Genomic DNA, 16520 nt, shown 5'->3' on the forward strand with positions numbered 1-16520 from the left:
ACTACTACTACTACTACTACTACTACTACTACTACTACTACTACTACTACTACTACTACTACTACTACTACTACTACTACTACTACTACTACTACGACTACTCCGTATTCCATCAGGAAATACTGTATACAATCTTTGGGGGTTCCGTCAAGGGGAGGACGAAATCTGGAAGAAAGTTGGGGCTGAACTGCGAGCTACCTACGGTTACTGCTGGCAGTACGAGTAGCAAAACCCCCCGGATCCCGAGGTCCGGAAATAGCACTAACTACTGCGCGCGCACTCGTACTCGTACTCGTACCCCGTAACTAGTTAGCATTGTTCTCCTACATACGTACACAAGTGATACTGTAAATGATGCTTGCTGCGCGACTCGCTCTTCTTCACACATGACGCTTTGGTCTTTGCTTTGACACATTTTTATTTCATTCCTGCCACGGGAAAAGCTACAGCGTTGGGCCGGACAACCCTTGTTAACATAATACGCCCCATGGCTCATCCGCCTGTGCCATATTACGCCCAGTGCAGGGCTTGAAACTAACTACCTGTAGCAAGTGATCTCACACCTCTCATCTCCGTAGACCCAAGTTCGAACCCCGTTCCCTTCTTCATCTCAAAACACCAGTTGGTATCAAAAAAAAAAAAGTACTACAACCCACATGAGACATCTTCCTCCAAAACGTCCATCCAATCTCAACCTCTGGAAGCGACTCTATGTCAAAGCCGTTCCCCGAAGCCGACCATACTATTTCCTCGCCCACTGCTTTGTTGATGTATGTGAGCTTCTAACGCTCACAATGCGGAAAAGTAGAATTCAGTCATGATAGGAACCGTCATCGCTGGGTATCAAGTCGTCACAATAAACAATATACGTATAAAATTAGCGAATGTCGTGAATCGAACAGAGCTGTGGCAGGTGTTTTGTGACACCCTGTTGTTTTTGCCGCGATAAGCACCTGGCTTTTTCTCTCATCGTGCCCGGCCCACTTTCTAATAACCTCCTGTTGTACATAGGCGACGTGCTGCTCCGATTCGTCGCGCTCAAAGGTGTTGTACATGAAGCAAGGAATCCCACGTATATGACACGCCCCCGGCGTATCGGTCATGGGCCAGCATGATAATATTCCCCAAGTTGTAGCAACCTTACTCTTCCGTGTCAGAGTGGCTGGTGGTCGAGGTGTTGTCGCCCTTGTGCACCTTCTTATGACGCCTCAGATTCGACACGACAGAGAAATGTCGACCACATCCTTCGACGTCACAAGCAAACGGTTTCTCGCCAGTGTGGCTATACATGTGTGTTTGAAGAGAACTTGGCCTCGTGAAGCGTTTGTCGCACACTTTGCATTTGTGTTTCTTTTGAGTGTTCGCCGACAACTTGGAGGAGAACTGACCCATCATAGACTGAGGAGCGGGAGGTCCAATGGGCCCTCCAAGCATTTGGGTTGGGCGCGGAAGCGTGCGCGAAACCGCCATCGACTCGTAGCCTGCGTCCGAAGCGGCCGAACTATAGTCGGTCGCAGAGTCGGCCACAGAGCCGACAGAGCTCGGCGCGTAGTAAGGGTAGCCGCGACCAGACTCATTCGAAATGGACGAGTGGGCCGAGGCAGTCTGAGGGAAGCCGTACGAGTCTGTAGGGGCTCGTTGGGCACGCGCCTCGTATATGTTACGAGGAGTCAGGTCGTGTAGATTCTGGTGGCTCAGCGCGAGCATGCCCCGAGAGGCATCAAGTTCACCGAAGCTAGCATTGGCGGCACGGGAGCTGTCGACACTGTATCAAAACTGTTGTCAGAAGATTCTGGTGGCACATGCAAATGGGGATCTTGGCTTACTCGGACATCTTTCTGTGCTGATTCTGTTGTTGTTGTTGCTGCTGCTGCTGTTGCTGTTGTTGCTGGGCGGCAAGAGACTGTGCATATGTCATGGAGGTGTATGACGGCGTGTAAGACGACGTGGTTGCCGACGTGGGAGGATAAGACTGCTCATACGTCGAGCGTGGAATGTCTTGAGGGAAACTTAGCACATCCGTCCCAGAGTATCCAGTGCTAGAGTAGGCGCTACCTTGGGCCATTGACCCCGACACGGGGGGTGGTATGTGTGAATATGGCATTGACATGGTAGACCTGGAGCTTTCCGTCTTAACAGGAAAGGACGCGTTGGAGGAGCTGGTCTGATGTGACCAGGGATCGCTGAACTGCGGTGTTGTCTGCATGCTTGGATACATGTGATCGTAGCCCATGCCACCGTATTGTCGACCTTGACTATCAATGACCATCGTCATGAGGGCGGTGTTTTGGGAAGAAAGGACAACGTGGAGGCGTCAAATGGAAAAATGCCTCTGGCGAAGAATAGGTCGGACTCTGGGTGCGAAGTTGAGAGGATGATACCAGCGGTATACCGGTCCCTGAAAACGTGTCGAGACGATCCAACTCTGGTCCAGGAGATCGGCGAGTGTTATGTAGGATGTCGTGTGGAGAGACTGGGAGGTGACAAGTGCCCAATGAACGATCCACAGATGACGGATGCTGATCTATTGCTGTTGTCGTCGATAGTGTGAATTGAGCAGTGCCCCTTTGACTTTGAACCCTTTTGCTGCGGTGATGCGCAATCCTCAAACAAGCTCGGCGAACGGCAGATCGTCAGGATTGGCCGGCGGGCAATGGTTGTGATGCCTGTGGGAAGTGGTTGGGTTTCAACGGTCGTGCTCAGACGAAGATCTCAACGTTGGTCCAAATCTCCGAGGATGTGGAGGGAGATGGGTTGTTTGTTGTTACAAGGTATTCGATATGTAGTGTTTTTCTGCGGTGCGATGCGACTGGGAGGTCTGCAGTTCTTGTGCGTTGGACGGAGGAACGCTGCTCTGATATCTTTGCTGGGAGTTATGATGAAGAAACAGGTCCGTTCACACAACGGGTGGGGAATGTGAGGATAGATAAGTTGTTTGTATGAGCAGCTGTCGTCGCGGTGCCAGTGCTTGCCTCTGTAAAGTTACGTCGGTGGGAACGACCCTTAGCAGTGATCAGAACCTTGATTGACCGGCATCATCACCCTCACGGCTTGGACTGCCCTCGGGCTCTTGTTAATGCAGGGTGGTTTTAGCTCGAGATGGCAGTTGGATGGCGTTCGCAGTGGAGCGGCCGGACGGAATGTTGACTGGCAGCATACCCTGCACCAGACCGGAACTTGATGACTTTTGGTGGAGGCAGAAGGTTTTAGTAGCGGAGGGATACACAGGTCGGGGCAGGGATGAGGTCAGTAGCCTGGTCACAGGCGAGCAAGGCTAGCGTTTTGACCGGGGGCCGTGTGCGATGGAGGTTGGTCTCAGCATCCTTGCCGCAGGTCGGATGGACCCTTGGTGAGGCTTAGGGAGGAGCCAGGACGACGACGAGTACGGGGGATGCTGATTCGGAAGTGGATTGGAATGCTAGATTGAATAGGTACAGTAGTCGCCCTGTTAGAGACACGGAAATGGATAAACGGAGCATCAGAGGATTGCGAAAGGCCCAAAGCCATTGGCGCGATGACATCTACAAGTGGCGTCCTGTCCCATTCGTCTCACTGCAGGCTTCGGCAGCCACCCCGTTGTCGACCTTGCCCACTTGGTGTTGTTTGTCTCCCACTGGCAGATGCCTGCCAAGCAGAAATTTCATTGATGGAATGTGGCCGGGATACTTGTATCTTGACGGCTTGAGAGTATAATATGGCACTGGAGCGTGGAATAACGTCGACCGGCCAGAGGGAGGCAAGACAGTCGTCCAGATAACGACCGAGAGGTATTGGAGACTTGGAGTCTTGGAGGAGCGTCGCCTCTGCAGAAGCGCCCCAAGCTGCTCCGTTAGCACACGCATTAACTACAGTAGTCTTGACTCAATCACAATTCTACGCGAGCAAAGCGTGATGGGGTCGGGAGGCCATCGATCTAGCACGGCAAGGCGGTGTGTGTCCATCGACGACAAGTCTCTCTGCTGTATCCGTCCGGAGTTGACTGGGATGGGGAAGATTGAGGTGGGTTGCAGACGACAGTGCTGGCGTATGTACCGTATCGGTGGCTTACAGCCTCTACCAATCTGCCTCGAGGACTAGAGGTCTGGTGCTCTTTGTGAATTTGAGGTCGCTTCATTTTCCCCTCCGAGGGGTGGTATTCTCAACAAAGGGTCCTTGAACAAGGTTTCCATACCCTAGGGGACAGTACGTATTGAATGTACTCACAGTCCAGAGACTATTGGTGTTGCTCCAGAGCGAAGCTTCTTCGTGGCCTTCTGATTGAGCGGCAGCAGGACGGAGCACGGTAGGTGGCACAGTAGTTCTGTTTCGTTGAGGCCGCACCGTGCGCCCAATCGCTCCCATGTCCCTAATTTTGTGGCTTACAGGGGGCTCCAGTGCTGCCCCTCCCTCCCTTTCCCTTCCCCAAAGACTCGCAGAGATTAAAGGTGCCAAAAAACGCCGCTGACGCGACCTGCTTCCTGCTTCGTCTCTAGCCCGGCGCCATCTCGTTCCCTCACTTGTCGCTTCACACCGCTAAAGCACTGATTCGCAGAGATCGGTCGTTGACAAGCAGCCTTCGTTTTCTCTCGTCGGCGCTGGCCCTACTGTCAACGGTTCTCCCTAACCGTCCTCTCTCTTGGACTTCATTTTTAGGCAAACAAGTGCTGTAGGTACAGTCCAGCAGTTACTCGCCCTGGTCGCCATCCCTAGCCTTGAGCAAACTCAACCATCACACAGAGCAGAGTCTCCACACATCGAGACATTGTTTGGGTTTTGCAGTCTGGTTGTGCCGACATCCGAGCGCCTCCCCTTGGACACTACTGTGCTGTGTCGTCTACACCTTGGGAGTCTTCTGTGTCCTGTCCTGAAATTGCAACCACCCACGGAGCCTTCTGAACCACAACAAACGGTAGTGTGTAGCCTCGTCGGAGAACAAACGAGATTATGTGCATGATATCTACAGGACGTGATATCAGCTCCACGGCCGATCGCTTGTCTATCAAGCTGGGGAATAATGAGCTGGTCCCCGTGAAGTCTAAAAGCGTTGAAGCTTCCACTGCTGGTCACAGTGATTCCGCCCGCTGGCTTGGTTCTTGGTCGACAATAGTCGTAGTTCTCATGCTGCGAGGATGGACGTGGTTGGATCCCTGCAGCAAGTCCTGTTCCCACGGAAATCCCGAACAACCACCTTTCGTGGCGGACGCAGCCTGCCAGCCTCTGGACGAGTGCTTGCATCCGATGGCCTCTTGGGCCACATTTTTGCCACCCCTAATGCTGCACACTACCTGCGGAGTACTTAACTTAATCTGGTGTTGCAATGTTAGAAGCATTTGGCCCCGGGCGCGAACTCTGGCGACCTTGTCGTCAGATATGTACAGTAGGTCACACCGGCAGATGCTGTGCTGGTGCTGGTGTTGTTACTCCAGTTTTTGTGATTCGATGGCCGATCACCTTCGGCCACTGCTCAGCCTCCTTTTCTGGAACACGACCACCCAACGACCGCCAGGCCAATACCCCGTCCAATCCTTGCCAATTGAAACGCCGACCCTGCAGAGGGGTCCTGGATGAGAGGAATGCGCCGGTATAACCGTCGACGCAGGGTCTGATGAAAGTTGAGAATCCCATTAGTCGTCTCGACCTCGCTGACGTACTGGCCATCGTTAACCGCCCAGCCTCTCTTCGTGTGCCGTGCTTCACTTCATTCCAAGTCGTCGGTTCGCCACTTCGCCTTGGGCCGCCTCAGCAACGCCCTGAACGGAGTTGTCAAGGCTTCGATTAGCGGGCTGGTGGAGCGCATTCTGAAACGAAGCCAGCACTGTCCGTTCGGAACGTTATTATGATCAAGGATGTTGGTAGTGGGCCGCTTTGGCGCTCGGGTGGCGTCAAGTCCCTGCTTGGAATGCCCGCCAGAGGCCTGATCCTCGATTCCTCATAGTGGATAGCCTCAATAATCCCACCCACCGATCTCGTCGTGTCTCTTTTTCCGCCTCTACAAGGACTGGTGAAGTTGCGCCAGCAGACGTCATGCGAACTCTCTTTGGTGTTGGACTTCGCAAGACTATTGGCTTGGGCGTCGACCGGCCATCCTCAAGGGCTGGCAGTTTGCTGCAATAGCCATTCGAGTAGGGCGGTTTGTGTCCTGGCATAATTGATTGCTCTACCCATGGTCTCTGGCACAGTAACGAGTCGTCCGAATAACAGCTCGGGGCGTCACCCTCAAAGCGCCGGCCTACTGAGAGCTAGAAAGATGTCTCTTTCTTGGCTATTGCGCAAGACCGAGTCGAAGATTTAGTTCACTTCGGTGGAGGTCGATTTCTGCGCTGGTGCTTATTAGGTCGACTTTCGTCCCAATTAGGGGAAGATTAGGAGTATGAAATTAGCTCCATGGTGGTTCGCGCTGCTTTGCAGGCACTTGTAACTTGTACTATAGGCTTGCAAGTTTTGGTCCCAGTGAGCTTGTGAGAGATGAGTTTAGGGGTATCGGGGTCTCGATAGTGCTTCCCTTTTGCGGCGATGGGTTTCACTCTCAAGCTCAGGCTCAAGCCAGCTTTGCTTTCCTCATTGTGACTTCGGCAGCGACGGTGACAATCAGTCAGGCACACGCGTCAAAGCTGTTGTTCCGTGGCTTCAATCGTCAAAGTCCATGCTGAACAAGCTCCAGGGGACAGCCTATGCCACGCACCTTTCCGCTGCCTCGAGGGCCGCACTGGTGGGAATGTTCTGGCAAAGTCCTCCCTTCACCAAGACTGAGATCGTGACAATGGATGATGCGCAAGTCTCAGCTACTATCCACTGTGACCCTCTAGCAAACAATACGTCGCGATCCGATGGCGCTGTTATTGAAATTGAACTCTGGGAAGTATTCTGTGTCGTTGAGTCGATGACTCGTCAGCAATCTGCCCCGGTGTGTCCCATCAACACATCGACGATCATTGCAGATCCGGGCACGCCACATAAAATATCTCCGACCCTTTCGGTGAGTAAAGTACGAGTTCTTCTTTCCGTTTGGTCCCGCAAGTGCAGGACTGCTACAAGGTCTGTGAGACTGTGAGATTCAATCTCGCTACCACGACTCGCTAGGACAATTTCTCAGACTACAAACTAGCCGAATCGCGAACGCACTGTCCCAAAAAGCTCAGTGACTAATATCAACTATACTGTAGTCTATAGACTATGGTCTACGCGGTGGAGTTGCTGGAGCCGGAGATCATGCGCTTGTAGTATTGTACCATGTTGGGTTGTCCAAAACGCCTCCGACCTGACTGTGTCAGATCGAGCGACGAGATTAGACATCGGTGGTTTTTCGGATGCTCAGTACACAAAGACACCCTGCAAATGAATTGCAGCTGTCGCAGGTTGAGCGCCTTGCGCCTTGCATGAGAAATGATCGCGTAGCAGACAAACCGTCACTGGGGCGTCATGCAGGTGCAGCTAAAAACAACCATACAACGTCCTGTCGCCAGTGCGATCAAGGATGATCTGCTCAGCGTGCGTAGAGCGCAGGGCAAACCAACGGGCCGCGCTTTTCCTTGAGGGTGCTCCTGCACGCCGCTGTTGGAACCTATAGGGAAGCTGTCTGAGCACAAATACGCAAGTTGTTGTAAGCTTTGATATGCGATCGCGTGCCTGTTGATCAGCCACGGGCTGGGTTGATCACGTTGATCAAGATCTATGAGGCATTACTGAGTTCGATTGCCCCCCCAAAATCGTAGGCCGTGACCTGAGCGCTCCGTAAAGTACGACTCGATATAGCTCCTGAACAATACACTGCCATAAAAACCTCGTCTATGTGTCCCGGTGCAAGATAGACATTCCAGGTCTATCTGATTCTCTTCAATCGCTCCGTTTGGAAATGCAAGCGATCGTCGAATCGGTCGCTCTGTTTTGTTGTCAGCTAAAGAATCCATCTGCGTATCATGAAACTCACCTTTTCCGCAATGTTCTGAATCAATTGGTTTTGCTGTTCGACTTCTTCTCCTGTAGCACGAGCCAGTAAGTTCAAACGTTTGGCCGCTCCAGTGAGGTCGTCGAGGTTTCGATCGATTTCATCTTCCATGGCGTCATCCTCGCTGTCAGCTTCAAATTGATATTTCGCTCTTTCCGCTAGACTTTGTTTCGCTCTAGGCGCGGCTGAGGTATCATCCAGTCCTTTGAAATTTCGGTTCATTCGCTGAGTACTTTGAAACGCAGCCTCTCTTGATGCTTCTCGGGCATCTCTCTCATTATGGTGGCGTTCCATTATCTGTTCATCTCGTCGCGCCCGCCGATCCTTCGCCGTAAAAGGGTTGTTGACGTGCACCGCGAACATGCTCCGGTTCAGCGTCTTCAACTCTTTGGTTTTGTCTTCTGCGATGTTGATGTGATTATTCCCAATATCGAGGTTCCTGTCCGTATTGTGCATTCGTTCACCTTGTGCACCCAGCCTAGCAAGAGTATTCCGGCCCATCTCTTCAGCCTGGGCAGCGATCCGCAAGGCATTTCTGGTGGAAGCAACATCTTGTTGTTTCATGAACTTGATTTCTTGTTTTGTAGCCTGAATGTCCTCTTCCTCTTCCTCTTCAGCTGTGAGCTGACGATCACCATATGCTCCATAGCTCCGGTCGCCACTATCGTTATTAGAGTTGTATTGGTAGTCAGGAGGGCCACCCGGCTGGCTCTGCTGCTTTTGCTGGACACGCTCCCGGGCACCACCAAAGAGCTCGTCACGATTGGAGTCATTGTCGTAAATATTGGAAGGGCCAAGTCCACCGTAGCCGCCCTGCCGTGATGTACCACTGGGTTGCTGTACGCTGGCATAAGGGTTACCGCCACTAGCAGCACCTCCATAGCCATTCTGATTGCCAAATTTCTCTGAGCCATAGCCGCCTTGTGAAGGACCGTACTTGTTATCATATCCACCAGGCTGACCGCTGGCATATGGGTTGTCCCGGCCTTGAGACGGCCTTTGCTGTCCAGGGCCAGGCAACCCAGATTGACCCTGGAGGCCCGGTCCAGTCTGGAAGCCACCTCTTGAAGCTTGCTCTGACTGGGGTACGATCCCAGCATTCATCTTTGCTTTTGTGTATGGGTCGGCAGGGATAGCAGGTTGAGCGTAGGGGTTGTTCGTGGGAGGAGCTGGGGATTTTGATTTTGAACGGGAGCCGAAAAGGGCCAGTCTGCTAGAGTCGTCATCATTGTCACCTTTCTTGAGGCTGAACTTGCCCATTTCGGCAGATAGGAGGCAGTTGGCACTGCTTTGGAGAAGTTGAGGTGTTTGCTGAGTCTCCGAAGGGGTTCTTGTAGGCAGCAATCTGAAGGGCTCGACAGGAGTTCAAGATGAAACGTCGAGGACGTGGCTGACAAGGCGGTGCAGTCTAGACTTCTAGAACAACAAGAGTCTTATGACCTTGTCGGTCCGGCCACCGAAGGCGCCGATAAGATAAGCCCCCGCGCTTGGCAGGTCTTTCATGGAGCCTGGAGCTCCCAGTGGCCTTATTCAAACACGACGAGCATCGGCGCCAACCTCCTCCTTGAAAGTTGACACACAGTATCGGATGGATTGACACCAAGACAGCAAGTACTCGTCAGGGGTCATGGCCCCAAACATTGACAAAGAGGCTGAACACATCAAGAACAAAGCCAGAAGGGATCTTCTTGGGTTACTGGAAGGCGTACGGCTGTCACAACCCCTTTGATTCCGGGGCGACTTGCTCACCATCACCACAGGTTCGAGGAAAGAAGAATCTGGTCATCGGAAGAGACTTAACAGGCTTGTTGAGCCTGTTTGTTCAATTCCCAACCCTCAAGGAATATGGCGTAGACAAGGTCTTCGAGCTTGAAAACGGCAACACCGACTCCTCGCAGAGAAACATTGTGTACCTTGTGCACGGAGAGAAAGCCCCCTTGGTCCAAGCAGTAGCAGGTCAGTCTTGTTCTCTAATTGTCCTCGTGCATCATATTGAGCAGGATGCTGTTATACACTTGCTTCGCCCTTTTCCACCTTGCCTACCGAGATCAAAACCCTCAACGATTGCATTGCAGAGGCCATCCCATTTCTGTTCTGTATTTGATCATCACACGTATGGTTCTGACTCTGAACTTCCTGTCTTGAAGAGCAGATAAAAAAGCTTCAGAAAAGTGGCACAATCGAGCATGAGATCTCCGTAATATGGGTACCAAGAAGGACATTGGTCTCGAACAAGATTCTTGAAGATGAAGGCGTTTTGGGCGATGTCAATATTTCAGAACTGCCCCTTTACTTTCTGCCTCTGGAAGAAGATATGCTCTCTCTGGAGTTGGATGGGGCGTTTCACGATTTATACCTGGTATATGCGGCTGACCCTTATCTGCATAACCCGAGTTCTCAAGCTTACTCTGCATAGAGACATGACCCCTCACCATTATATCTCGCTTCGAAAGCTCTGATGGCCATCCAGCAGCGCCATGGTCTTTTCCCGCGTATCTTGGGAAAGGGTGACAACGCCCGAAAGCTAGCGAATCTGCTACTTCGTGGACGAAGAGAATTGGATGCTGACGAAGCTGCGACGCAGTACACAAGCATGCCGAGTACTTCCATTGAACAGCTCATCATCATTGACCGCGATGTAGACTTTGCGACTGCTCTTCTGACACAGTTGACCTACGAGGGTCTGATCGACGAGATGTTTGGGATTAAGCACAATCGAGCAGAGGTGGATTCGTCGGTAGTAGGCGCTGGCCCTCAACAGCGATCGACCCCCGGATCATCTTCAACCTCGCCACCTCCAGCTGTCCGGCAGAGCTTGAAACGTAAGATTCAACTTGATTCATCGGACCCGCTATTCGAACAATTAAGGTCTTCCAACTTTGCATTGATCGGGCCGCATCTCAACAAGATCGCTCGACGTCTCGAATCCGAGTACGAAGGTCGTCACAGCGCTCGTGGCATCAATGAGTTACGAGACTTTGTCAACAAACTTCCCGGGTTTCAACAAGAGCACCAGTCTCTTGCGCTCCATACAAACCTTGCAGACGACATGATGAAACACACACGATCGGAGACGTTCAACCGCGAACTCGAGGTCCAACAAAACGTAGCAGCCGGGACCGACCCAGTCTACCAACACGACACAATAGAAGAATTAATCGCACGAGATGCGCCACTCAGCACTATTCTCCGCCTCCTGTGCCTAGAGTCTGCCATCGCAGGCGGGCTCCGACCCAAAGACTTGGAATCCTTCCGGCGCCAGATTCTGCACGCCTATGGGTTCCAGCACCTCACCACTCTTGACGCGCTTGAAAAGATGGAACTCCTCCAGCCCCGCTCTTCTGCATCGGCACTGCTGCTCCCTGTTGGCGGTGGCGGGAGCCAGGAAAGGGGCACGAAAACGAACTACGCCTATCTCAGGAAAGAACTTCGGCTCATCGTCGACGAATACAACGAGCAGGATCCCGAAGACATCGCCTACGTGTACTCGGGCTATGCTCCGCTCAGTGTGAGGATCGTGCAGTGCATTCTACAGAAACAGTACCTCCAGACACTACACAAGTCGTCGTTGCCTCTGACGCCTTCCAGCACCGGCTGGACGGGCTTCGAGGACATACTGAAATCCGCGCGCGGCCCGACCTTCAGCCTCGCGCAGAAGGCGACCGACGAGAAGGCCGCAAAGGCGAAGGCCGCACTCGCCGGCGCAGGAGGGTGGAAGACCGTCTTCGTCATGTTTCTCGGTGGCATCACCTTTACCGAAATCGCCGCCCTCAGGTTCATTGGTCGGAAGATGGCCGAGTCAGGTCAGAGAAGGAAGATCGTCATCTGCACAACTGGCGTCATCAGTGGGAGAAGCATCATGGATGGAGTCATTGAGAAATCGCATCTGGGATCAGGTACTACCACTACTACTACTTCTGCTGCCGCTGCCTGAAGGATTCGGAGAACCATCAATCAGGTGGCATTGCTGGGTTTCGCGAATGGCTGAGCCACACCATAGACAAAAGTAATACATACATGTGTATATTCACCGCCGGTATAGACCTAGAGTCGCGTCGGGAAGTCTCTAACAGAATTGATCATGCATGTTTCCAAGGCCTAGGTACTATGCTGGTTGACCGCAAGACGAAGACAGATCTCACTGTGCGCGGGTATTGCAGGTTTTTTATGCATGGTGTGACCGATAAGTCATAAAGTAGAACTCATCATTTGATAGAGTGGAAAGCCTCATACGGAGAAAACATCATAAACATGAAAAAAGCGTCACAAATAAATACTGCTTGATCTGGCTGTGGCTTTGTTCAAACCTTTTCCCAGATCCCGCTTTCACTGCCTGCCGAGCCAAACCCCCAGACCGTCGAGGCGGCAGGGCCACGTTCAGCACTTCCACCAGAGCTATCTCTGCGCCTCTGATCATTTTGAGCGAAATGACGCACCCTCGCCTGTCGCACATCGGTCTCATCGTCCTCACGCCTTCTGTGGCCCATCATGAACGCGACGAGTCCATCCGGCATAATGCGACCGACAACATCGTAGATCCTGGCTCCAGTTCCTACAAAGACCACCCCAGGTCTCCGAGTAGCCGTCCATTCGAATCGGCCAAAGGCTTTGAAAGTCTGCGGAGGAGCTAGTGCGTCAAAAACAGCGTTGTGGAATTCCCGAGCGGAAGCGCCACGAATAAAACTGCGCTGGCCCAGTGTTTTGCGTTGCAAAGCTGCGCGCTGCGAAGAGTGCCACGGCATCAAGGCCGATGATGCCCCTGGAGTGTTCGAGGCGTGGTACGCGGACTGTGTCGGGGTCGTACGAGACGAGGTGACAGAGCCCATGTCAAAGTTACCCAGCTTGAGTTCAGAAACAGTGATGTTCGCGCTTGCTGCTTTGAGTTCCCGTTTCAGAGACGAGGCAAGCGCAGAAAGTGACGACGTCACCAGGCACTCGGGAATCTGACGGGGTGGCGATAAGGAGTTCGGGATCGAAGGATAAGCGATGACAATGGAAGCCGGGGACTTTGGATCGACGCTGTGATTCGCGAGCAATGGTAGGAATTGCTGGACTGTAAGGACTGGAGAGACCAGCCGGGTGTTGATGTTGTCAACAATGTCGCTCGGTGGTAGGAGGGCCAGGGGCCCTTCGGCATAGCCAGAACAGCCCGGGAAGACGACGATACCAGCAAGGCTCATATGGTTCTGTGTTTGAACGGGATGTGAAAGCAATTCTCGGATCGGTTCAAGATTGGGGTGCACATCTACCGCTGGGTTTGGAACAGTAGAGGTCAGGTCGATCCACAACGGGCGTAAATCAGGTTTTGCTTCTTGATGGACCAGGGAATCCTCTTCTGTCGAAGAGACGGTGACATATACCACATAACCCCGTCTTTCAAGATCAAGAGCCAGAGACCGTGTCAGAGCGTCGTGAAAGGTCGAGCACGCCAGGACCACAATCTCCTTCTTGCCGCCGTTTGGCAATTTCTTCGCCCTTCTCTTTCTAGCATGGGCCTTCTTCCTTCGGTGTATCATGAAAAGAGTTGTACCGGCAAATGCGACACAGACAGCAATGATGGTACGATTCTTCGAGACCCATGTCGTGGTCTTTTCGAGGAGGCCTTGCGGAGGTGACGGTGGGCGAGGGAAATAAGAGGGTCCGCTGGCAGGCTGTCTCGGGGGCCGTAGAGAGTCAGGTATCCAGTCTGCATTGTCGATTGCGTCGCGTATATCGGAGGCTATAGCATTGGTGTGCTTTTCGATATAGTCCGCAATGCGGCTCCCGTAGGCCGCCATATCCTGCGGGATGGACGCAAGCTGCAGACAGAGTATATCAGAACAACGTTAAAAAGAAAAGAGGGGCCCTACTCACCAAATCAAGAAACTGCTGGTCGTCGCTCGTCATGCTGGGTCAATCTCATTGTCGTCCTTACACTTCTGAAGTTGACTGCAGCCGTGGCCTGAGGGTTTCGATACTCTGCGATATACGAAGAGCCAGATGTTGACCACAGGCCAATCGGGGCGTCTAATGACGTCGATCACGTGCAGGGCTGGATTACTGTACCTGACTGTACCTTTGTACGAGTTGAGTTAGTGACTCCGCAGGCAACTCCCCGAATTCGCCTCCACCTCATCAGGCTGAGATACTTACGAATCCTCTGGTCACCGCCGTAGACAGAGGCTGGTGTTTCTGGTGCCTTCTGACCACCCCCGGTGTCCTGCACAGTGTCTTGCGCGTTTCACCCGTTTGCAATGTTCTGCATGTCTGTCACTTGAACCTGGTTTGTTGCATGGAGGAGACAAATATATCTTAGCCGGAGGTGTGCGTTGGCGGTTTTATTTATTCTCAAACGAGAGTTAATCAGGGGTACCGGTACAGCGAATCCCAACCTTTTTGCAACTTTGTGTACAGAAGCTTTCTACCGGCGGTCTCTCGTCATAATGACAGTGACTCACCCTTCGGAACTCGACCCTTTGGTCGATGAGTTCCAACATCTATCAGACAAGTCACGGCCACGCGAAGCCCTGCAGATGCTTCAGAAAATCGCCTCCATGGTCAAACCGATAATGCGCCAGCGCAACTGGCGTGTCGGCGTCTTGACCGAATTCTACCCTCGAGAAGCAAACCTCTTAGGGCTGAACATCAACGGCGGGGAGAAAATCCGCCTCCGCCTCCGGCACGCGGGTGATGATACACAGTTCCTCCCTTTCGAGAGTGTGCTGGACACAATGCTTCACGAACTTTGTCACATTGTCCACGGCCCGCATAATCAGGCTTTCAATGCCTTGTGGGATAAACTGCGTGACGAGCACGAGGCTCTCCTCCGCAAGGGCTACACGGGCGAGGGATTTCTGGGCAAGGGTAACCGCCTGGGCGGCAGGCGCATCCCGATGACCGAAATCAGACGACAAGCTCGTGCCGCCGCCGAGCGGCGTCGTGATCTCAGTAAAGGTAGTGGTCAGCGCCTGGGAGGTCAGGGCATCGTGCGCGGCCAGAATGCAAGGGAGATCATTGCTGCGGCCGCAGAAAAACGCTTACGTATCGAACGAGGCTGCGGCAGCGCGACGGACCAAGGGGCCCAGCTTGCAAGGGGGAAGGACAAGGTCACCACCACCAAGGCAGACAAGCAGGACGAGAACGACGCTGCGCTCATGCAAGCCTTCATCGATCTCATCCAAGAGGAAGAAAGTGAGCTGTTCGGCAAGGATTACTTCCCCCCCAGTCAAGAGAATCCCGCAGGCATACGCGGAGCTACATCCCCACCAGGCTTGCGGACGAGTATGCTCCCGAAGACGCTTGACGCCAAAGCCCTACGTGAACAGCAAATGCAAATCGAACGACAACTCCGCGAGACAAAGAAGAACGAGGCCGAGAGAGATGTCTTGCGAGACGATGCCGATGCCCCCAAACAATCCATCAAAAGACCAACAGAGCCTGAGCCCGAGCCCGAGCCCGAGCCCGAAGCAGACACATGGACATGTGAAATTTGCACTCTCGTCAACCCGATGCAATACCTCATGTGCGGAGCCTGCGAGACGGAGCGGCCAGCCATATACGCACAGCAGCCGGCCCTCCCGCCTTTAGTGTCATCTCGCGGTCGGCCCAAACCCCAGACAACCGCGTCCACCCGGTCCAAAGCCCACGACCACACAACCCTCAAGCCTCGTCTGTCAAGCGCGGAAGCACTTGCAAAGTTTGATTCTCAGGCCAACGCAAAAGCGCAATCCAGGCCGGTCGGGTGGATGTGCCACGGCTGTGGCAATTGGATGGAGAGCCAGTGGTGGACGTGTTCGAGCTGTGGGCGCATTAAGACGAGTTCTTGATCTTTGAAGGGGCCATTGTTCACACCTGCATCCGTTTTACCGTGTGCACAAAGTCTTCCAAGAACTGTTTCTTCGAGCAGCAGAGAGAAGAATGGAGCCTACCTCGGGGAAAAGAGGTTATTTGCCTCTCCTGTGATCAGCCAGATGAGCTCTCATCCTGACCTACCTTACACACTGCTCGCCCGAGGGGAAGCGCTTGGGTAGTTAGATCTTTGTTTCATCGGGATCGAAAACGAATGATTGAAGAAACGAGATCATGACGTGAAATGAAATGTTATTACAGTTACGACGGCCAGCAGATCCATGAGATGATCCGGCAACTTTCGCCTTCCGTACACTTGGAACAGATAGGTATGAGAAGCATTGTCTTTGATTTTTGGGCCGGCTCTTGCACAGTGAGTGTATGATATAGTGTGAGATGGGTCTCCTAATGCCGCTCCTGGGTCAGTGATGATGAGTGGCCAACTGCATGAATACTTTAGACCACAGTCCCCGGGTTGCAGATGATGCGGTGCATATTTCCACCTGCGTTGACTGAAAGGGGAAAGTTCAGCAGCATGGGGTATTAGTTTACTTCCCCGAGGGGTAGGTCACAGCCGATGTTACGCTAGGTACTCTTCGTATGCGTCGAATCTGTCGAGGACTTTTCTCTCGCAAAAGACAGTCAATGGATCGGAGCACTCGAAGACGCACATTCTTCCAGGATAGCTTCGTGTATATCTTTGGCCTCAAAGGGACCATAGGCTATTCAAGTCGCAATAGAAAAAGTATGGTGGATCGGTCTTCATTGA

At 52.8% G+C, this 16520-nt stretch overlaps 5 protein-coding genes across 5 annotated transcripts; 2 read left to right on the forward strand and 3 right to left on the reverse strand.

Moving 5' to 3' along the window:
• Window positions 1-1140: 1140 nt before the first annotated feature.
• Window positions 1141-2275, reverse strand: PV08_00761 (uncharacterized protein; the record flags this gene model as incomplete). The annotated part of the gene is made up of 2 exons (XM_016375126.1): window positions 1141-1765; window positions 1827-2275. The coding sequence occupies 2 exons, from the start codon at window positions 2273-2275 to the stop codon at window positions 1141-1143; spliced, it is 1074 nt and encodes a 357-aa protein (XP_016240402.1).
• Window positions 2276-7798: 5523 nt separating this feature from the next.
• On the reverse strand, window positions 7799-9184 carry PV08_00762 (uncharacterized protein; the record flags this gene model as incomplete). The annotated part of the gene is made up of 2 exons (XM_016375127.1): window positions 7799-7858; window positions 7907-9184. 2 exons carry the CDS (start codon window positions 9182-9184, stop codon window positions 7799-7801), a joined length of 1338 nt encoding a protein of 445 aa, XP_016240403.1.
• A 367-nt stretch (window positions 9185-9551) lies between these two features.
• On the forward strand, window positions 9552-11858 carry PV08_00763 (uncharacterized protein; the record flags this gene model as incomplete). Its single annotated transcript, XM_016375128.1, has 4 exons — window positions 9552-9629; window positions 9685-9880; window positions 10072-10283; window positions 10341-11858. 4 exons carry the CDS (start codon window positions 9552-9554, stop codon window positions 11856-11858), a joined length of 2004 nt encoding a protein of 667 aa, XP_016240404.1.
• Window positions 11859-12225: 367 nt separating this feature from the next.
• On the reverse strand, window positions 12226-13810 carry PV08_00764 (uncharacterized protein; the record flags this gene model as incomplete). The annotated part of the gene is made up of 2 exons (XM_016375129.1): window positions 12226-13722; window positions 13778-13810. 2 exons carry the CDS (start codon window positions 13808-13810, stop codon window positions 12226-12228), a joined length of 1530 nt encoding a protein of 509 aa, XP_016240405.1.
• Window positions 13811-14346: 536 nt separating this feature from the next.
• Window positions 14347-15729, forward strand: PV08_00765 (uncharacterized protein; the record flags this gene model as incomplete). The annotated part of the gene is made up of 1 exon (XM_016375130.1): window positions 14347-15729. The coding sequence occupies one exon, from the start codon at window positions 14347-14349 to the stop codon at window positions 15727-15729; it is 1383 nt and encodes a 460-aa protein (XP_016240406.1).
• Window positions 15730-16520: the final 791 nt, after the last annotated feature.

This window comes from Exophiala spinifera (assembly GCF_000836115.1).
Source record: "Exophiala spinifera strain CBS 89968 unplaced genomic scaffold supercont1.1, whole genome shotgun sequence".
Lineage (NCBI taxonomy): Eukaryota > Fungi > Ascomycota > Eurotiomycetes > Chaetothyriales > Herpotrichiellaceae > Exophiala > Exophiala spinifera.